Raw genomic sequence first — 22,181 nt, forward strand, 5'->3', positions numbered from 1 at the left:
CACAAGAGAACGGTTCCTGTGTTGACCCTGGAACTCAGTTGAAGGCAACTGCACAGCAGAATCAGGACTCTGCAGAAAGAACTGTTCCCTCTGCAGCCAGCATTCTGACAGAAACCACCACAGCCTCTCAGTGCACCTGCCTGGTGCAAACTGCTGACATAGCCTGATCTCTGTGTGACTGTGGAAGAGCCAGAGCTTGTTTATGTGTGTGATGGAGTCAGTCTCTGGCCTGCCCAGGGGCTGCCCAGCTGGGCCAAGGTCTGTAGCACAGGCCAAGGACAGTCTCAGACCCACACCTGTGATATACTCCATTAATTTTAGAAGGGTCGCACTTGCTTACACAAGGCCTGAGGTAGGTCTCAAGCCGTAACAGCAGGTTAGCTGAATTGGTTGGACTTTGTCACAGCAATCAGTTTTAGAAGAACATTTTGGGCTTTTAACGGACAACAAAAGATTCTGCTAGCAGAAAAATATTTAGTGTCCCATACTAACTGGTCTGCACTGCTGGTTTGTGACCAACAGAGCCCAATCCTTGGTCGGGGGCTCCTGACCAGCCGCTTTCCTCGGGAGGTGGCTGTTGGCTCTGCTCCCGCACAGGGCCCGGGCCGGCCGCCAGCGTGCAGAATCACAGAATCAATTAGCTTGGAAAAGACCTCTGAGATCATCGAGTCCAACCTATGAACCGAACACCACCGTGTCAAACAGACCATGGCACCGAATGCCACGTCCAGTCTTTCCTTAAACACCTCCAGGGGCGCCGACTCCACCACCTCCCTGGGTAGTTCGTTGCAATGCCTAATAACCCTGTGGCATTTTATCTGGCCTCCCGTCTCCCCACACCCCAACCGCGACCCCACGGGAACCCCTCTCCCGTCACCGCCGAGGGCGCGGGGCAGCCCCCGGCCGCTCCCCCACCCCGGGCCCCGCGCACGCGCATCCCGCGGGATCCCTCCCCGCGCGCTGTAAACAAACAGCGGGCGGCCCCGCGCAGGCGCAGTGGAGCCGCCGCAGCTGCGCAGGGAAGCGTCGGAGGGTCGGGGCAGGTCCGGGGGCGCCGCCGGGATGGACGAGGACGTGCTGACCACCCTCAAGATCCTCATCATCGGCGAGAGCGGCGTCGGCAAGTCCAGGTGAGGGGGCGTCCACCTCACCCAGCCTCTCCTAACCGCCCGGGCCCGGCCTAAGCCCCGCGTCGGACGGCGCCGGCTGGGCGCGGCCTGCGCTGCGCCGAGCGGGGCCCGCGGGGGGAGCGCCCGCGCCCCTTCCCGGCCGGCCCGCCGGCAGGACAGGGGTTATCCCTGCTTCCTCCGCAGCCGCCGACCCCGGTGTCTGCCGGGCCCAGCTGGAAACGGAGGCGCGGCGGAGGCTCTGCCGGCTCGGCCTGGGGCAGCTGGGCCGCCCTGTGCCCAGGGCACCATTGTTTCCTGGGGAGATGGGCAGCCTTGTACATCTCCATGGCGCTTTGGGGTTAATATCTAGTCCATAATGTTTACATACAGAGTCACAAGTGACCCAGCACTGGATGCGTGCGGGGGAGCACGGGGAGACAGCAGAGTAGTTCGACCACAGGTTACAAGGGATGTAAATGCAGGGCGTCTGGGAATGTGCCACACCGGTAATTTTAGATTTGGTATTTTTGTGGCAATAGTCTTGGTCTTCTACTGTGACCCTAAAGTACATAGAAGTTGCTGATTAGAAAAAAAAATCGTATTTGTTAAAAATTTGTCAATTACTCATTTGAGGTAGCTACTGAGTTGATAATTAGTGCAGTAGGCCTCTAGTGACAGGATCTGAGGAAATTTCTTGTTGTTGAGGTCATCTCTTATATATGAGTGGCCATATGGAAGAATTTTTCCTGAGGCATATAAAACACACAGTGGTTTTGTTTACCTATTTGTATACTCGTTTCTTCACATTGGAAAACTTGTTAAGAGAGGCATTATGTAGAGGAAATAAAATTGCTATTGAAAGACAACACTGCAATTGTTCAGGTACAGGAACTTAATATTGAACTGGTCCTGAATTTGTGCCCCTTACCTGTTACTTGCCTATGGAAGATCAGATGCTAAACTGGTACTAGCACAGTGTAGTAAATGGCTGGAGTCCTGACTTCTGAACAAATTCTGTCTTAAACCTGGTCCCTGTGAGTGTGCTGGACTTTGTAGAAGATGATAGCTACATATGAAAGAAAGATGGGGATGGTAGAAGCTGGCTGTACTTGGCATGCAGGACAGGTAAAATGATGATTTTATTCTAGTGGTAGTATAATGTTTCCACATTCTGTCTGTTTTGAATGAAACTAATTCTGTTTGTAACTAGGAATAGCTGCTTTTAAATAGCATCCCGATACAACCATCGGAAGGTACTGGTAAAAACCTATATGCTATGATTTATTTTAATTATTCTTTGGTAAATAAAGCTACCATTTGGTTTTGAGGTTCAGGAGTAGGGGAGAAAAAAGGATGATCTATGTTAACTTTAGAGTTGCCACCCAGTGTCATTGCAATAAAGGAATTTCAGTAGTCATTTTTTTTGTCAATGCAGGACTGTGTCCAGATGCTAAAAAGCGCTTGACTGCTGAATTCACTTGCAAAAAGAGGAGTAAAGAACAGGGGGGAGGGGGAAGACCAAAAAGTAAATAAGGTTTTGTGTCCAGCCTGGGAATGAGTAGAAGCTGCTGGGTCATAGCAAACAGCTGCCTGCCACGTGGTAATACACGCTTGCCACAGATGCCTAAGTCTGGTAATTTTAGAAACTATGCTGAGAATCTGTCTCTTGCAAAAATATTTACATTTGGCACAAGTAGAGTGGCATTATGGGCATTTGTTTAAGGGACCCTACACTACTACAGTGTGATGTGCTATTAAATCTTAGTTGTAACTGCTTTTCTATTGGTAGCAAACATACTCATCAGGATAGGGGGAAATGTGTGTGTGGAAGCCCTTATATACAAAAAGATACAAAATCATAAAACAATGGTAAGCTAATTCTACTCTTCAACTTCTGTGTCTTTATTTCTGGTGGGTGTTGTCCTTACTGTTCCCCTGTGTGCCCAATTCAAGGAGTTATTTCTGGGATGAAAAGCTGACTTGGAATTTTTTTCTCAAGCTTACAGAAATACTGTGAGGCAATATTGAAACAAAACAAAAAAAGAACTACTTTTGTACTGAATTCTGAGAGAAGAAGAATAGAGTAATGTAGAGGTAAAATGCTTTGAGAAGCCAATCATGTGACTGTTCAGGCAACTGATTAGACACCTTGTGTGGTACTTTGTTTTCAAAGGGGCATACTTGGGAACACATGCAGTGAGGAGTTGAGGGCTCAGGGAGCAGAGCATGTCTGCTGTATTCTTTCCGTGTTCCCTTCTTTTTTTCCGGAATTTCTCTCCTACGAGAGACAATGACCTGTATTTTTGTTTAGCTATGTGATCTTGCTGTTCCTTGCAGACTTGTGATTTGTAGGCTTCCAGCAAGCTATGGGTATGCTGCAGTAATAGTATCTCTTATTTTTCTTTCCTCCCTATCAGCCTTCTGCTGCGGTTCACAGATGATACATTCGACCCAGAACTTGCAGCAACAATTGGTAAGTATGTACTGATACTACCTTAGAAAAATTCATACCAGTTTCAACGGAAAACTGTAGTTTATTCAGGCATACCTGATGTGTAGTGAAGTTCAGACATGTCTGCCTTTCTGTAATGCAGGGATGACGTGGACACAGTTTTAGTATGTTGTGCTCATTGGTGTAGGGAATTGACTATACTGGCCTGTAGTTGTCCCCTTTATGCCAAAATTTATCCTTGACTGAAAAAGCAGATATGAGTGACACCCATCACCATGCAAATGGAGGTCAGAGGTGTGGTCAGGGAGAAGCTCCCGTGGAGTAACCTGCACTTCACCGTTTGCAGCATTTTGAGCTAAAATGGAAATGTAAGAGCTACTGTTAGGTCTCCTACTGATTTATCTCTGCAAGATAGCTGTAAAGTTATTTGAATAGTTGTGTTGCTGTCCAGACCTTGTGTTCTATGTAATATGATACTTAGTAGCTATCTTAAGACTGTTTAACAGGGGGTGTTAACTCTTGCAACTTCTGACAATACTAGGGTGTACTGCGCTCTGTGTGCCTTCTGCTTTTCCTCTGTAAGGAGGAAATTACAGTGTGCCTTTTTCTCTTCTACTTAGTAATCAGCTCCTTCCCAGCTAGGCTCTGAGAAAAGTGGAAGAGAGCCAAGAATCTAGAGCTGCTGGGAAAAAAGCAGTGATGTGTCATTGCTGTGCTGGTATGATACCTATCAGTGTAGGTCAGCTGTGCTGGAGGAGCGTGGCCCAGAATGCAGGACACCCTATGTAGATTGGTTGTCAAAGGAGCAATATGAAACTTTTTAAGAATGTGATGCAACTCTGTGCCAAAGTAATAACTGAAATAATGGAAAACATTGAAATTATATTTTGAATATTCTATTTTAAAAATGTATAATTCTTCAAATATTACTATTTTATTATATAATATCTAATACAATTAAATATTATATTTAAAATAGTATATAGTCAGATATATTGAAAATAATGAAAAAAGGGAGATACTTTTTCACACAGTGCATTTCTGTTGCATTTTTGGCTTTCTCTGTTGGAAGAGTTCTGTTCAAGAACTTATACAAAATTTTGTCTTTGAGTTCAGCTCTTGGTAAACAAATCCAGCTCTAATTGATTAAGAATTCTATAAATACATCTATTTTTCATTAATGTTAATAAAATACAGGAATACTATTTCATATAAAGCACTGAGCAACCAAGAGGAGGAACGTGGCCTATTTTTGTTCATTCCATTGCTTGTAAAAAATGAAGTTGTGCAAGGAGCCCCACCTCAGTTTATGAGGGAGGACAGCATGGAAGAAAACAGGAATGTTATAGATCAGGTGGTGAAGATGACAATCTTGTATTCTAATCTAATAGTTTTGACACTGTGTATACTTCATATCCTCTTACTTTCTTGATAAGTCAACCATGTGGGCCAGGAAGTTAGTACAGAATAGCTGCTTCAGCTTTCGTGATGTTTTGGATACCAGTAGGCTCAGTGTGGGCATCTTTATTGTTGGGGGTTTTTTGTTTGTTTTTTAACTGTGGGGTTTTTTTCATTCTGCTGTTTGCATGTGATATTTTTTACCACTGACATCCATACACTATTTGAGAAACAAAGGAATTATTTCTTGAAGTAATTCTTCCTCTTTGCGTTTGCCAAAATGCACAAGATCAAGTTTAGTAGCTAATCATTGGTTATTAAATAGCAACAATTCAAGGTTTACTGCTGGCAGGTCCTACCCTGCTCTGTTTCTGATGTGGAAAAGGAGGAAGTGTACTCAGTGTGAGCATTACTTCAGGTAGAGTTTGATTTCTGAAACAAATACATTAATCTGGAATGAATGTCATAATTTGGCAGGAAAAATCAGTTTCTAGAGACTGAGCAAAATGCTGGCGTAGATCACCCTGTTAGGCCCCTCTAGCTGATGTTTATAGTGTTGTGCAGTAGAGCTACTGTGACCCCAGCTGTGAAAGTCCCATAGCACGGTGTGTGGAGCACTCATTAGGGGTAGCAGATTAATTTTTTTTTTCCAGTTAACTGGAAGAGGACAGAATCTAGGTGGTTCTTACTTGTTTTCTTGTTTCCTGCAGTGGCATTGCCATTTTTCTGGTGAATGTATTTCTAAGAAGCAATATAGCAGCTTTAAATTCAGGATAGGATTTGTTGTTCATACAGATAAAGCAACTGGAGTGAGCTCTTAGAGGTAACTGTTCTGTGCTGAATGAAGACAGATCCTAGATGCCAAATTCAGGTACTTGCAAGATAGTGAAATGTCAAAACACCTTGTGAGTCTCAACTTGGAGTTCTTTTTTTGCTTAATTACACCCTACTTGTTTTGAGTTTGGTGACAGAAGAGGTTTTTAAGCCTTTCTTGTTGAAACTGAAGAGTATGGTGCTTTTCCAAAATCAAAGGACTACAAATAATGTCTTCTTTCAATTTGATCCACATACTGACTGCTGAACTGGTTAAAGGGACTATATTTTTTTATTTGGATTAGAAAGCGAAGTGATGACATGTCTGGTTTGCTTTTTTTTTTTTAACATATAGTAAGAACTGCACACAAAACCACAATACTGAGGGAAAGTCTTGACTGCAGTACAGTTGGATCCCTGAAATGACCTGTTGAGGTGTTCCTTATCTTCATGCATTGTGCAGACCTACTGGGTACAATTTAAATGAAACCCAAAATGATTGTTCTGTGTGGGCTTCTCTTCAGAACTTTGTAAAAATCCTGTGATATTCTGGGAAGAATAAGCTGCTTTGGGCAAATAGCTTCAGTTGGATTAACAGTGTTTTAGTCAACCTAGCAGATTACCTGTTCTCCTTGCATTCCTTGGAATGGCTTATTCATTCGGCTTCATCACATGGATCTTAGCAGAGTATATATACCCCAGTGTTTTCTGTTTTCCTTACTGCTCATGCTTGTCTTTACTTGCTTGCTCTTGGTATGAGAGATTCTAGATAAGTGTTCAGTGCAATCCCTGTTTCATAAATGAGGTGATGTATTGCACAGATCTGATGTCTCTTAACTTCTTAGCTTTCCTTGCATTTGGAGTCCTCTAGCTCTAAGCTGTCCGACTTGTCACTTACCTGTAACACAAATACTACACTCTAGCTCATTTTGCACTCCTATAAATCCAGCATGGCACACAGGCCTGTGTGTGAGAGCAGTATCAGTGACAAAGCTATTCCTTGTGGACTGGAAGTCCATAGTATGCTGGTGTGCAGTGCTGAGGCAGTAGGTGTTAACACACAGGAGTACAGTCTATAGTGCTGTCTTGTTTCTGGCTGCCTTCCAAGGCGTGGTGGAAAGCAGTGTCAGCTTTCTGCTTTCAGGGGTAGAAACATCACTCTTGGAAGCTCAGAACTGACACCTGTCACAAACGTGTCTGTATTTCACTGATGTATTTCGAAAACACAAGTACCGTGTTTGTTCAATTCAATAAGATTTTCTTGAGCCTTATTGTTTTCTACTTATCATCTTTTATGGCAGAATCACAATCAAAAACATAGTTATTTAAAAGTTTTCTTTTTGTTCATTGACTTATATATATGTTGAACTCCTTGGTTTGCTAGAATTATGTTTGACATGCCTTGATCACTTTAAAGGATATATCTTGCTGGGCTATTAGTTAATTTTCATGCTTTTGCTTTGCAATTACCAGTTTAACATGGGGTTTGTTAGCAATTTTAGTTTCTTATTTTACTTGCATCATTCATGCAAAATTAAAAGTAAATTTTAAGCTAGCAGCAAGGCTAACAGGAAGGTGTATATACACTTTCCATTAAATGAAAATTGCTGAGCTGTGCAAGCACAAGATACTGAATCTGTTTACTGAACGGGAGAAGGATACTGTGGCTTCAGAATACACCTAATAAGTTTATCCTAAGGAAAAAAGTTTTGTTTCTTGAAACTGCTTTGTAAAGTATCCAATAGACTTGTAATACCTGCAGTTACAAGTTCTGATGCCAGGCTAATGGATAAAAGAATGCACTGTGAACTCTGGGACATGTTGACTGAACAATAGTGATTTTTGCAGTTTAGGGGAAGAATTGTGCAATTACAGTGGAAGAAAGATTCTATTAGTCTAAAAGTTCCTGCTGAGTGCTGAAAAATGGACAGGACAGGATGTTCTTTGGGATCAATTTGTGTCAAATTGCTAGCATAGCAGTCTTCTGTGAACTAGGTAAAGTTCGAAGAACATATGTTTAAAATAAAGTTAATAGCATCTGTTCTTTTCTGTGAACATAACTCTAGAAGTCTTGTGCATGCCACTGAGCATTATATTACTGCTAAGTTGGGGACTAGGAGTCTTAGTCCCTGAAAAAAACAAAGCTCTGTTCAGTTACTGCAAAAGTTAGTGTACTTTGGGAAAATTTTGCTTGAAATAAAGAGTATGAGCTTCTTCCAGTGCAGAATGTTGTCTGAAAATCACCTGACATGTCTGGTAACACTAGTGAGCTGAAGCTGTGAAACAGTGGAATAAAAATTGTGTTTATATTTTTTTAAATAAAGCTCTTTTAAACTTCAGTGCAACATCCCAGTGCAACTAAGGTTTAAATCTGCTTATAATGTGCAGTTTCTTAGTCATCCTATATACTCTTTGTGACTTTAAGTTGAACATGTTTTGGCAGCTGTTTGCACTTTTTTGTAATCTGCATGACCTTGGGGATATAAATGCAGCACACTTATCACGAAGCGCTACTCATTTTGTGTTGGAATAGATAAATTCTTTTTCTGGTAGCAAGCGTGATGGCTGCCATTTTAATTTGGAGTGCAAAAAGGTTACTGTTGCATTTGAAAGTTGTTCTTATAAAGGTATCAGCTTTCCACAGTTATTTCACTTCAGGGCTGCTGCCTGGCGGGGAGTGAAAGTCCCTCCAAAATAGAAACATACTTCCAGTTAGTTACTTGCTATTAGTAACCTAAGGATTAAATTACAGCATAATGGATCATGACTGTACTCAGCCTCTCAAAGTGAGGTGTGTTGCTATATCCTTTAAATTTGCACAGTCACTAACGTCTTTTCCTCCTTAGCTTGAGTTTTCTGCAACTTGTCCTTGAGCAAGTAATAGGCTGCTACTTCCTGTGGGGGGAGGACACGTGAAAGGGGATGAATTTTTAAATGTCGAGGTAGATGATTGAACAGTAGAACTGTTATCATGTTGTCAGTTTGGTTTTTTTCTTGGTCACTGAGTGTGGTATTGGTGAGTTCATGGTGTTGCTGGAATCCCTGTAAGAGGTAAATAAATATCTCTTTAAATAAATAAACAAATAAGTGTTGAAATAATCCAAAGCTTATTTGACATGTTTCATAGAATCATAGAATTTTAGAATGTGCTGAGTTGGAAGGGACCCATCAGGATAATCAAGTCCAATTCCTGACCCTATGCAGGACACCCCAACAATCACACCATATGCGTGAGAGTATTGTCTGAACCCTTCTGAACTCTGTCAGGCTTGGTGCTGTGACCACTTCCCTGGGGAGCTTGTTCCAGTGCTCAGCCACCCCCTGGGTGAAAAACTTTTTCCTGATACCCAACCTAAACTGCCCCTGACTCAACTTCATAAGGAGAGAGACAGAGAGACCACATGGAGTCTTGTGTATTTATAGAGTTCAGTTTTCCCTCCCAGGCAGGATATCCGGGCAGTACCTTAAAGGCCAGAGTGAGTTGTGCTGTAGCCAGTCACAGGCTGCAGGAGTGTGGTGTGGGCGGGCTACCAGGCAGGTCTGCCTTGTCTGACAGTGTGGCAGCAGGGCCTTCAGCTCTGCATGGACTGCAGGCCTTGCCTTTTGGCTCTGCCCTGTGCCCTCAGCACAGGCCTTGTGTGCAGGCCTTACCATGTTCCTGCAGGTCTAGGCCCAGCCCTTCCCCATATGCACACACACACTCATGGTGAGTTGGTTCTGACCCATATCAGTAATTCAGTGAGATTCAGATCCAGGATCTCACATTCCACCCCTGGGTTGGGACAACCACTGGAATCATATTTAATTGGATTTTCTTCTTCTTGTAGCAGCAGCAGTAGGAGAACCTAGCTGACAGAAGAAGGAAAAGTACAGAAGAAAGAGGAAAGCAGTGGGCAATTGTTATACTACTAAGCAAAAAAAAAAAACCCAGGCATTCAATCAATATTGAAAATCCACTCTATGCAAATCCTTATCTCCCATCCCTTCAGTCTTCAATATTGCAAACGAGATGTAATTCAGAATGTGGGTAGAGAGTTCAGGAACTCAGTCTTGTCTGTTACAGTGACTGGAACAATTCTTTCACTTTCATCCATGGACAGCATCCTTTTTCGGTGATGTGCAGTGCTTCAGAGTCTTTGCTTACTTAATAATACACTCAGCATTAGACAATATCAGAAAACAAATAAATACACATATCCCAGACCACCCTTGTCCCTCCCAGAACAGGGACAGAAGACAAAAGAATCCACCTCCGCCCAGCCACGCGGAACCGGCAGTTTAAACCTTGCTGAGTCAGGGTGTATAGGTTCCCCGGCCGCAGTGAGTTAGGCCTCCACCCGGTTACTAAGCAACAAACGACTTAAGCTGTGTGACCGCTAACACCTTACCTCTTCCTTTGCAAAGACAGACTTTAGCAAGCGGGTTTTTTTTCTTTTCTCCTGGCAAAACCTGTTTTTTGCCAGGGGTTTTATTTTCTTTTGCCAAACTCTCTAATTTTTTGCTGAAAATACCAAATTTTGCCAGTTATTCCTCAGCACCTTTTCTGAGGGCTAGGATAACTTGGAAAGAGAAAACAAAACGTTTCCAAAGTTTTTGCAATTGTTGAAATATTGGCCGGAAGTTGACATAATTTAACAAAATAAGTTTCTCAGTCACGAGAGTGGAGAGATCAGTACCTGCCCCTCCTCTTCCCCTCATGACGGTGTTGAAGATCCCAATGATGTCTGCCCTCAGTCTCCTCTTCTCCAAGCTAAACACACCAAGTGACCTCGGCCAGTCCTCATGAGGCTTCCCCTTCAGACCCTTCACCATCCTTATGGCCCTCCTTTGGATGCTCCCTAATAGTTTAATGTCTTTTTGATATTGTGGTGCCCAAAACTGCACAGAATATTCAAGGTGGGGCCACCCCAGTGCAGAGCAGAGCAGGACAATCCCCTCCCTCGACTGGCTGGAGATGCTTTGCCTGATGCCCCCCGGACACGGTTGACCCTCCTGGCACCACTGACTCATATTCAACTTGCTGTCAACTAGGACCCTCAGGTCCCTTTCCACAGCTGCTCACCAGCTTTTCATTCCCCAGTCTGTATACACAACCAGGGACACCACATCCCAGTTGCAGAATCTGGCACTTGTTAAATTAGTGTAATCTAATGTTATTTCTCATAGGATAGCAGTCATGTACTACACGACTCTCTGCCTATATCAGTTTGCCAAGCTTGATGAGACCTGGTTTGAGATCGTGAAACAGAACAAATAGCTACCTAAATGCAGCTGCCTTCATTAGTTTTAAAGTATATTGTTGTTCCAGGCCAGGGGTGTAAAGAAAATATGTTTGTGAGTAATGAATAGAAAGTTAAATATGTGCTTTAATACAGGAAATGTAGTAGTTACCCTACTTCCATGAAATATTTTGAGTCAATGGCTTAAAGGCCCTTAGGCTTTTGCAAAAGCCTGTCAGCAACAAAATGTTGCATTTTGAGCAAGGTTCATAAATAGCTAATGAAACTTACTCTTCCTGCTTATGTCAAAACACAGCTTGTTTTCCGAGTTTGATTTTTTTTTTTCCCTTTCTCTTTCAAAGATAACTGTAGTATGTTTGAAGAACTAAAATAGTGTTCCTGTTCTAGGTGTGGACTTCAAGGTGAAAACTATTTCAGTTGATGGAAACAAAGCTAAACTGGCAATATGGGTAAGTCTCTCCCAAAGTTCTTAATGTATTGCTTTGCTTTAGGAATAGTGATGGTTTGTATAATGTACAGTTCATATAGAATTCTTTTCTATTAATAAGAAGGTGATTTGGAGAAGTGGGAGGTTAATACTGCACCATTCAAAAGGTAGAATGAACTGTGGGACAACTGGCTGGTGGGGTGGTTCTATTGCCTGTGAGCTACACTGACTCCAGGTCTAATTGGGATAGGAGAGAAGATAGATAAAATAGATAAGAAGATAGATAAGAGAAGGAATTAAATGGTACTAAATCAGTCAAACTTTATAAAAGTGAACGTGGCCATTCCTAAGTGTTTTTAATGAGTAATTTGTTGTTCAACGTCTAGAGAGTTGGCCCTCACTAATCTGAGGCATCCCTGTCTATATTGCTCTTGTCTGTACTTGACAGCTTTTAAAAGGGTGAACTTCTTTACTAAATTTTGCCTATAACGTTAGGTTGTGTATTAGGTTAGGAATTACTGTTGCATGCTCAAATGTTACCTCTATAAAACCATTTTTAGCCTAAACTTTGTAGCCCTCATACAAGGACATTTATAGGCTCAAGGTTAGAGTTATTTGTAGCAGATGCATCTGAAAGAGAGACAGTGTTTGTACTCATAGCTTTAGCGTATTCAACATCTACTTCAACTAAAAGTAGAATTTCTGCATTTATGGCCATGAAGAAAGAACAGGTACTTCCAAGCTATTTTTTAAATATTCTCCATAGGCCTGCAGACTTATGTAACTTGAAGCATCTCTTGAATATTCAGACCCAGTTGTGTTGTCTTGTAGCAAGAATAAAACCTTGTTTCTCGTATGAGCAAGATGCTGCACTTTTTCCTTTCTTGGGAAGTAGTAGTGAAACATGAAATATGTATTGCAATACTTGTATTGCTTTGAGGGTGGTTCATATCTCAAGTAACAAACAGGATTTATGTCTTAGTTACAATAGTAATGATCACTAAAATAAATGGGTTTGACAAGGAAAATAACTGAAATAGCTTGACAGAAAAAAAAGACACTCAGGAGGAAAACAAGACCGATAGCAGAATGAGGAATGATAACGGAATGGAAAATATTACATAGGACTAACTTAGGATTTATTTTTTTCCATATTGATAAATATAAAGAAATAATCCTGAGGTAAACTGGAAAAGAAAAGCTTGTAAATGTTCATCATTACACAGAAGCAGTTTGAGATGGGTGGGATTGACTGAGTGGTTTGTAGAATGTTGGAAGTCCAGTTTTGTTATTCAGGTTCTTTGTCACGGAATCCCGTGTTTCACATGTCACTTCTCACCTGGGTAAATTGATTAAATATTCTGTGCATAAAATCTGCAATAAGTGTGCTCTATAACTTAATCTCTGATAAGAAAACAGCAATATTTAGGGGTTTTTTTCAGAGCTTTTGGCACTTTAAATTTGAGGCTGTAAACTCAACTTTACTTAAAACCAGAGAAACCTGTTTCTCAGAGAAACCATATTTCTGCTTCTGCTCTGTCATAGTTTGTTAATGCATTTACCCTGGCACTCAATCAAATTTAATTGGAACAAGCAATTGAAGTGAGGGAACTGGTTTTGGTGCCATGGGTGTGATGCTTGTTACAAAATCTTAGTTAGTACTGCAGCTATGCTGCTCATGCTGGTTGCTGCATTACTAGGTGCAGAACAAATGCCCTTGCAGAAATGGCTATCTTACTGCCATGTAGTTCAGTTAGTTACTGCATTTAACAGTTAGAAAGTGTTTCTCAGGGTAGATTACGTAATGAAGTTAATGTGTAGTAAAACAGCAGGAGAAGGAATAAACTCAGCTAATCTGGTGGTGAAATATACACTTTAAGTCTTATTTTGTATGTTCATTAGAAGCAGAATACCTGAAAGCTAAACTAGATGGTGCTCAAATTCTGAATAATGGAACTTTCTGATTGACTTTTTAGGATACTGCAGGTCAGGAGCGGTTCAGAACATTAACGCCCAGTTACTACAGAGGTGCACAAGGTGTTATCCTAGGTAAGTATAGCCTTGCATGCTATTCTGAATGTTTGTGTTTTTCATGCATGGGAGTTACATAAACTCATATAACCTTTACATAATATCTAATTGGTATTAAAAATCATTGTATCTGTGTGGAACAGTTCATATGAAAGGATCTTGATGTCTGACTTCTTTCTCATGTAGTTAATCTGACCAGCGTGAGAACCTCTGATTTTTGCATGAGATTAAAATCTACTGCTGTTTGAAAGGATAGCTTGGAGCCGTGGTCCCTGTGCTGTCAGGAATTTGTCTTTTATTTATTTCTTTTTATTTTTACCTGTGTTTACTAAGTCCAATGTAAAAAAAAATATTCTCCTCAGTGTATTCTCTCTGTATCAGTATGTATACAGCTTTCTCCTCTCTGTTCTTTTTTTCCTAACGAAATTTATATAAACACTGTGGAGTCTGTGGAATTTTTTGTTATTTGTCTTCCTATTGATGTGATGTTACACAGTTGGAATCACTTTGAAAAGACTAGCTGGGCATATAGAAAGTGCCAATTTGTGTGGGTAAAACCCAGGCAAAATCCCTAATTGCAGCTTCAGAGTGAAGTCTCATTTGCTTTTCCTTTGTATATGGAAACCTGTTATGTAGGCATTGAGCTCTGAAGTTCTGCTTCTCCAGTGCTAGAAGTGAGGAGCTGACTAAAGTAAGGACAGGGAAGTTTAATTTTTTTGAAGGTGCACCTGACGAGAGAATTTTGGTGAGACATTGTGTCCAGTTAAATTGTTTAACTTGGAATAACCTCTGTCCTGTGACTTCTTGATAGGTTTTATTTTGTATGTACCTTTTCCCAAGTCTGAGTTGCATTGCATTCCTGTCAAGGCATGTCTTGTCAAGTCACCTAGTTTCTGGCACTGAAACTACCACTTACTGTTGAAAGCTGTGAAAGTTATGAAGCACTGTGGGAGTCAAAAGGTTCTTCTGTTGAGATTTGCCCTCCCATTTTATTAAATACCTCCCAACTATTTCTTTGTTATATTGCTTCCTAAAAATGCAAGACAAGTTGCAGATTTGATTGAAACAAACTGTTTATGCATGTCTGCACATGGGATGTGAAGGTGAAGGAAAAATACTTTCATAGCTATTGGGTAGTTGATTTTAGAGTTAGGTCTGCTTTTTTTTGTCTACCCTTTCTGCTTCTAGCATGGCTTACTGCTTATAATTCACACAAATACTAAATCATTGAAGACAGTAAAATACTGAAAACTCAGTAGTTCACCAGTATTTGTGAGGATTTGCTGATGTGTTTATTTTTTAGCTAAATTAGTAGCATTGCAGGGGTGTTAAAACAAGTCTTAATTATCGCTAATTAGTTCAGTGCTGGAGGTCATGCCATCCTTTTTGCATAGCTGTGGTATAGTGATGTTAGTAAGTATCCTATACTGGGATCTGCAAGTGCAGAATTCTTTGGAGAATGATAGTCTCTAGCCTGTAAGATGGGGTGTCTCAAGATAAATTAGTCTAAGCTCAGTAGTTGACTGAATGTTAGAGTTGCTCTGCATCAGTGATTTGAGCTGATGGATGTCTAACTTTTTCCAATTATTGGTGTAAAAAGTAGATTGGAATCCTTGGGACTCCTTCAATTTTCTAATTCAAAAAGCCGTAATTTTGCTCCTTTTATAACGTAAGCTGTCATTCTTGGAGAAATATTGTGGAAATAATATTGTTAATATCTTTCAGTTTATGATGTCACGAGAAGAGATACTTTTGTCAAGCTGGATAACTGGTTAAATGAATTGGAAACGTACTGCACAAGGAATGACATAGTGAAAATGTTAGTTGGAAACAAGATTGATAAGGTAAGCCAAATTCAACTGCAGTAAGTAAGTTGGTGTATTTTGTTAATAATACATATTAATGCTATGTCTTATTATAGGAAAACCATGAAGTTGACAGAAATGAAGGCCTCAAATTTGCAAGAAAACATTCCATGTTGTTCATAGGTATGTTATAGGTATTTGCAGAGATCTCACTTGATTTTTGTTACGAAATGAAAAATACCACTTCTGTAGGACTGTAGTCCTTGCACACAGTCCAGTTAATGATATTTCCCAGCTGCTGTAGGTACAAAGATGATGGGTATTCCCGTTTTTCAAAATTGTCCTTGAATATGTCCAGGTACCTATTCTAACTGTGAATGAGTATACTGAAATACACAAGGATTAAGGACAGAATACGGGCTGTGCCATAGCCTGATGAAACCTGTTTTGGGGTTTTGTCTGATTTCTTTTCCCAGCTGACTTGCTGAATAATAACAGAAGCAAAATGCAAGAGGGAAAACTGGCACTAGTAGCCAACCTTCAGTATAGAAAAATGGCTGGTAGCTGACAGAAATCTGTATTAGAACTGAGATGTTAAAAATAGTTAGGTATATCATTAACTTTTAAATGGTGGGTGGGATTGAATAAGGACATGATTATGACTGGAGCAAATATGTTGGTCTCATCTTGCTGCAAAATGAAATGGGTCTTGTAGGCAAGGCCTTGTAATGATAAATTAAAAAATGGTTGATGAACTGACTCTTTATGCGTATGTTTATTCCATGTTTCTCTTAAGGATCAGCAGGGATTATTTTATAGGATGATTCCAGTAGCAAAGCAGTTCATTGATGTGTCCTATACTTAGACTTATGTTCTTCATCTCTGACTGATGACATATTTTTGTTTAGTACCCTGCTGTGTTTCTTTTCAGCTACAGTGTCAGATGTGGAAATAGAAGTTCAAAGTTGAGGCACAAGCTGTTAAGTGCATGAAAGATGAAAAGCAAAATGAAAATTAGACTATAAATATATGTATATGTGTGTGAATGCATGATACATATATTAAGTATCTGCAAGGCTGTGTAGATGAACAGGGCAAGCCCTAATGGAACTGAATGGTTTTCAGTGGTGTCTGTTGCTCCATAACCTGTGAGCAGATTTCTTGGGCTTGGTCAAGTAAGGCTCCTGAATGAAATTACCTGGAATTCTACTAACTGCAGAAGAAATGAGATCCCTTATTGCTTTTTGTCAGATAGGTTTTATGACAGAGAATGGTCCAGAATCCTACAGTATGGATTCTTGCTTCTTACGGTATGGTGGTATTGCAGTTCTGACTAACATACAGAACAGCAACCAGGTTTATCAGACAAGAACCCTCCTTTTTCTTACTAGAGTGCTTTCCATGGAAGAATAAAGCTAAGCTATAGCTGCCTCCATATACTCTGGTGAAGTTCAACTTGAAAGCTCTTCTATTAAAAACTCTTTTGAGGTGCTGCCTTATGTGCTGACCTAAATCTGCATACCTGCTAATTTTGGCACTGTTATGTTTTTGTAGAATATATCGTAGAAGGTTGTAAGTGTAGGTCATAGGTTGAGACTTAACTAAAAGAGAACTACTAAAGAAGTTACACAAAGTTGTGCTAACACTTGACTTCTTGTGTCCCCTTTCCAGAGGCAAGTGCAAAAACATGCGATGGAGTACAGTGTGCCTTTGAAGAACTTGTTGAAAAAATCATTCAAACTCCTGGACTGTGGGAGAGTGAAAGCCAAAACAGAGGTGTAAAGTTATCAAACAAGGAAGAAGGATATGGAGGAGGAGGAGCATGTGGTGGATATTGTTCTATGTTATAAACTTGGGGAAGCTTATTCTTTGCATATTTAAACAGATAGTGACATCTTTCTGTACATGAAGTCATTAAATGCTATTTTTAGGGACCTTGCAGTTTGCACATATTTGTTTTGTATCATGGCAGTGAACACTTGTAGGAGAAATGTTCTGCAGCTTTCCCAGTTTGAAAATGTTATGGTAAGCATGCCCAATTTGCAATCTTCAGGTTTTTATAAGTAGCATAAATAACGTGCAAGAAAAAAATGCACTAAAAATTTTACAACTGTATACATTAATTGTGTAACTATTCTAAACAAATCCATCTAACAAACACATTACTGCATTGTCTGCTCTTTGTCTCATTTTTAAATTCTGTTGAAATTATAAAACTATATAGTGTGCACAGATCTTGCAAACAGTGTGAGCTATAAATGTTACATTTCATTTCTTCTAGTAAATGCTTTTTTTATGGTATTGAAACCAGCAGGATTATACAGTTTTTAGACAAACCTGCTAAACTTTCAGCAGAGCTGTCTGAAGTACAAATTGGCACAGGCCGTAGGTATCGGCACCTTCTTGAAGAAATGCTTTGAAAGCTTCCTTTGCAAAGCTGGAGAACGCCATGTTTTCCTTTTAATCATCACTTCAGTTGATGGCTTAACTGGAGTTTTAATCCTGTGATATTTATATGCTAAATTTGTGGTACTCTTGCATTCTAGTTTTTTATGATGCATTCTGCTCTAGACTCGCTGCAGAAAGTCTTCATTATTGGCAAGGGATCTGAGTGATGTCTTTGTTCTTTCATTGTGAATCAATTTGCTACACCTCAGTATGGATTCCTAATTTCCGAAATGTTTGTAATATAAGTTTATCTCAACTGTAGCTCACTGTGGCTGTGAGATCTCTATCACGTCTGCTTTATGCAGCTACTTGTTCAAAAATAAAACTTCCTGTCACAGACACTAAATGGGAAGCTATAGGGCTTCTTGATCTCTGTATGAAAAAATACTATTGCAATGAGTATTCACTTGAATTTACTGTATCAAAGCCAATGGTTTGTTTCAGAAGACTTGTATAGACTTAATAAATTTTTTTCCACAGTATTCGACTTTTTTAACCTCTTCCTATTGCGGAGTTGTATATATTCTAGCACATGTAGTTTAAACAGTGTCACTTCTTTCCTACAAATTATTTCTTATTTCTAAAGGACAAGACAAGGATGTGTTGTGTGCGCTTTCGGTTTTTTTAAATAATCACTGTAGTGCAGTTGATAACTGAACTATTAAGCAGTTTCTTGTAAATATAGTGAATGGCAGTACCTTTAATTACTGCAAGGTTTTGTCTGAATGTCAGCATACATGATCTGTGTTTTGCAACAGGTCTTGACTGCTTCTGTTAAAATACACATTATTCACATGGAGATTTTGTTTTCTATTCTGTTTTATACTTGATAGAAAACTACCAGAATTTGAAGACTTAACCATGCTAGTTGTTTTTACCAAATATTGTATCTAGTACTGTTAATGTAATAGGATAACTTAAATATGTAAATGTAATTAATATTAAATATACATAAATATTGTATTAAAATGCTAGATTTGCACTATTTCATGCAGAATATATGGGCTGAGTAAATCTTGTTTGTTAGCATTGAGGTCAAAGAATTTTGGGCTTTGTAGGCTAGCAGCAGAGGAAAGTTGTAGGAGCATTAAAATTCTGAGTAACTTTATTTTCTCATCAATAGTTGGCACATTCTGTAGTGCTGGCAGATGACTGTAATTTATTTCCATATTTGTTTGACCCCTAGTCTAGATGCATCCCTTTGTTGAGAAGAGACTTAACTTTCAGTTTCTCACAAAAGGTCCTTTTATCACAGGACCTGGATTCATCTTTAATTCTGTCTTTCCCAGATCTGGCAGCTTTTGTCAGAGAGAGGGAACAGCAGGGCACTCTGAATAGCGGGTATTGTTCTGCAAAAAAATTAAGTCATTTACTCCTTATTCCATTGCAGAATATTTCTGGGGAGAGGAGTGTTCTGAAACAGCATATTTACTGTGACTGTGAGCAGTTAGATTTTTTTTTTTTTAAGCAGATGTTTTCTAATTGACTTGCAACTAGCTTGTCTGTCTTCATCTTTTAAGCATGTTTGGTTACGTCCCTGAGGAATGGTTTTTCCTTTCATCATTGCTCTGTCGAGAAGCTGTGCAGTCAAATTCTAGAATTCCTGGGTCTTTGTGTTAGACGCTAAAAAAACCCCCCAAACTCAGAAGAAGACTTAAAATAGAAGTGTCTAATCGTGATTGGAAGGAAATGCTTCTAGTGTTTTCTGTGTTTCATTAGCTCTGGATTTACTTCTGGGAATATGTCTGCTTGGATCCTTTTGACAGAAGTGCTTGGTTCCCAGTTCTTAATGCTTGTCAGGAATTTCTGAGGAATGTGACTATCCAGATGTTCTTGACAGCATGAAACTTGTTCTTTAACACAGTAATGAGAATCTCCAGATCTAGCTACTCTAGGTTTAGGGAAGAACAGTAGCAGCCCCCCAGACTGTGAAGGCAGTTTTGGTAATACCTTTTATACACAAAATATAAAATAGAAATATTATAATGCACAGTATAGTAAGCATATCTAACTATCAAACACACTTTATTAATATACTTTAATAAAATACATAGCATAGAAATGTAATGTATAAATATTTTATATTGGTTAGAGGTTATATATCATCTCTGAATTTCAGTTTTAAACGTAACTGTTTTAATTCAGAGTAGGTATGAGAAAGATAACAAGCCTGTGGGCAAGTGTCATCCAGGAGGACAGAAGTAAGGATGCTTATGGAAGCAAGATGGAGGGAATTTGAGGGAATGGCCTTAAGTTGTTATGGGAGATTTAGGTTGGATATTAGACAAATGTTCTTCACCTAGTGGGTGGTTGGGCACTGGAACAGGCTCCCCATGGAAATGGTCACAGCACCAAGCCTGACAGAGTTCAAGAAGTGTTTGGACAATACTCTCAAGCACATTGTGTGATTCCTGGGCTTGTCCAGTGCAGGACCAGGAGTTGGACTTGATGATCTTTGTGGGTCCCTTCCAACTCAGAATATTCTATGAAGAGTTGAACCTTATATACTGGTAATGCCTGAGCTTGGTATGAAATGAGAAGCTGAAGTTCTACGTAGATTGGGTACTCAGGGTGCCCGAAATCAGCGATTACATTTGCCTAGATGTGATTTGACTTCTATTTTTCTCCTGAATAGAATGCTGAACACAGAGTGGTTGAGGTTGGATGGGGGCTCTGGTGGTCATCTGGTCCAACCCACCTGCTCAGGTAGGGCTACCTGACTCAGGACCATGTCCAGGCAGCTTCTGAGTATCTCCAAGGAGGGAGAGGAGACTCCACCACCTCCTTGGGCAACCAGTGCCAGTGCTCAGTCAGCCTCACAGTGAAAAAGTGTTTCCTGATCCTCAGCTGGAACCTTGTCTGTTCTGGTTTATGCCCATTGCCTCTGGTCCTTCCACTGGGCACCATTGAAAAGAACCTGGCACTATCTTCTTTATACCCTCCGTTCAGGTATTTATATATATTAATAAGATCCCCTGTGAGCCTTCTCCAGGCTGAACAGTCACAGACCATCATTTTTGTGGCTGTTCCTTTGGCCCTCTCCACTATGTCCATGTCTCTCTTGTACTAGGGAGCCCTGAACTGGACACAGCACTCAAGCTGTGGCCTCTCCAGTGCTGAGGAGAGACTAAAGATTGCTGCCCTTACCCTGCTGTCAGTCTGCCCTCTCACAAGGACACTTTGCTGGCTTGTGTTCACTCGGTGTCCGCCAGAACCCCCAGGTCCATTTCTGCCAAGCGGGGTGACCCCAGTATCTACTGGTGCCTGTCGTCGTTCCTTCCCAGAGATAGGACTTGGCACTTCCTCTCCTTGGGCTTTACAAGTTGGTTGTTGGTCCTTAAAAGGGAGTTCATCCGTCCCTGGGTGGGCTCGAACCACCAGCCTTTCAGTTAACAGCCGAACGCGCTCTCCGATTGCGCCACAGAGACTGATACAGAACACCTTTCAAGGAGCTGCATTCCTGACTCCGTGTGATAGCTGCTGGTGTCTGTACATGCTGAACAGCGAGAGACTGGTACTGCAGGCACACAACTGCAGCAAACCTGATGCGTCAGAATACAGGGGGAAGAAATGCTGTTACTCCTGGGGGGAGGTTCTTTTGGTTTGAAGTAGCTGTGCCTCACCACTTACCTCCCAAGGGACAGGAGGGCTTGGGGTCATGTGCTAGGCTGTCTGCTAGTGGTTCTGAGGTGGGTTAACAGCACTGTTTCTCTAGCCAAAGGTACAGAAAGGCCCTGCAGTACCCATGTGCATGTTAATGCAGTTAAAGCAAAACAGAGGTATGCTTCAAAATATGGATTGAGAGACATCCAAGATCCTGACTGCAGAATTCTTAGTGCATCTAGGAACTGGGGATTAGAGGTGAGAGAGCTGTTGGACAGGTCTTAACAAACAGGGAAGATTTCATAGTGAAACTTGCATTTTTATTGTAAGTTTCATACCTCAAACAAAGCACTGATAACTTCAGTGTGTAGAGGGCATATGAATTTTTTACTGTCATTAATCAACCAGGAAAAGATGGAGCCTTCTGATCTGTGTGCCCTTGTGTATTGATGGAAACCAAAGGATATAAAATACTGAGATACACGACAGGAGCTGAGTTCTGTTCAGCTAGTGAATCTGTGCTTGGTTGATATCTAGTTTCCTGACAGAAGGAAACTGTTTTAATATCCTAGCTTGTTGTTGTTGTTGTTGTTGTTCATTTGGTGAAGGAAACATAGCAAAATGTTGGTTTGAAATTGCTTTTAAAAGTTAGGAAACTTAATCTCTGCAAGGCTGTGCTTTGAAGTGCTGCTGACAGCATTTTTGGTTAAGTACTCTTGTCACTGAGCTGTGCAAGCGTAGAAGATGTGTGAACTTTAGAAGGAGCTGGAGCAATTTTCTTTTGGAGAGATAAGAACTGGTAAGTGGAGAAAAATGTACTTCCAGTAGCAGCAGCAGGTGGCTTCTCCTAGTATG

The 22,181-nt window shown here is 40.6% G+C and overlaps 1 protein-coding gene, 1 long non-coding RNA gene and 1 other non-coding gene across 3 annotated transcripts; 1 reads left to right on the top strand and 2 right to left on the bottom strand.

Annotated features, from left to right (window-relative positions):
* Nucleotides 1-985: 985 nt before the first annotated feature.
* Nucleotides 986-18,205, top strand: RAB18 (RAB18, member RAS oncogene family). Its single transcript, XM_032690915.1, has 7 exons — nucleotides 986-1,130; nucleotides 3,527-3,582; nucleotides 11,400-11,461; nucleotides 13,416-13,488; nucleotides 15,196-15,314; nucleotides 15,392-15,458; nucleotides 16,947-18,205. The coding sequence occupies exons 1-7, from the start codon at nucleotides 1,063-1,065 to the stop codon at nucleotides 17,123-17,125; spliced, it is 624 nt and encodes a 207-aa protein (XP_032546806.1). The 5' UTR covers nucleotides 986-1,062; the 3' UTR covers nucleotides 17,126-18,205.
* Nucleotides 8,331-9,327, bottom strand: LOC116788255. The gene is made up of 2 exons (XR_004357580.1): nucleotides 9,236-9,327; nucleotides 8,331-8,814 (listed from the first exon to the last, which is right to left on the bottom strand). It is a non-coding gene; the product is annotated as an uncharacterized LOC116788255 (long non-coding RNA).
* A 2,872-nt stretch (nucleotides 18,206-21,077) lies between the features above and the next one.
* Nucleotides 21,078-21,151, bottom strand: TRNAN-GUU. The gene has a single exon. It is a non-coding gene; the product is annotated as a tRNA-Asn (tRNA).
* Nucleotides 21,152-22,181: the final 1,030 nt, after the last annotated feature.

This window comes from Chiroxiphia lanceolata, chromosome 1, assembly GCF_009829145.1.
Source record: "Chiroxiphia lanceolata isolate bChiLan1 chromosome 1, bChiLan1.pri, whole genome shotgun sequence".
NCBI classification, from domain to species: domain Eukaryota; kingdom Metazoa; phylum Chordata; class Aves; order Passeriformes; family Pipridae; genus Chiroxiphia; species Chiroxiphia lanceolata.

Coding starts and splice junctions, on each gene's coding strand:
- RAB18 (XM_032690915.1), top strand. CDS start 1,063: ATGGACGAGGACGTGCTGACCACCCTCAAGATCCTCATCATCGGCGAG. Junction 1,131..3,526: donor AGCGGCGTCGGCAAGTCCAG/GTGAGGGGGCGT, acceptor CCTCCCTATCAG/CCTTCTGCTGCGGTTCACAG. Junction 15,459..16,946: donor ACATTCCATGTTGTTCATAG/GTATGTTATAGG, acceptor TCCCCTTTCCAG/AGGCAAGTGCAAAAACATGC.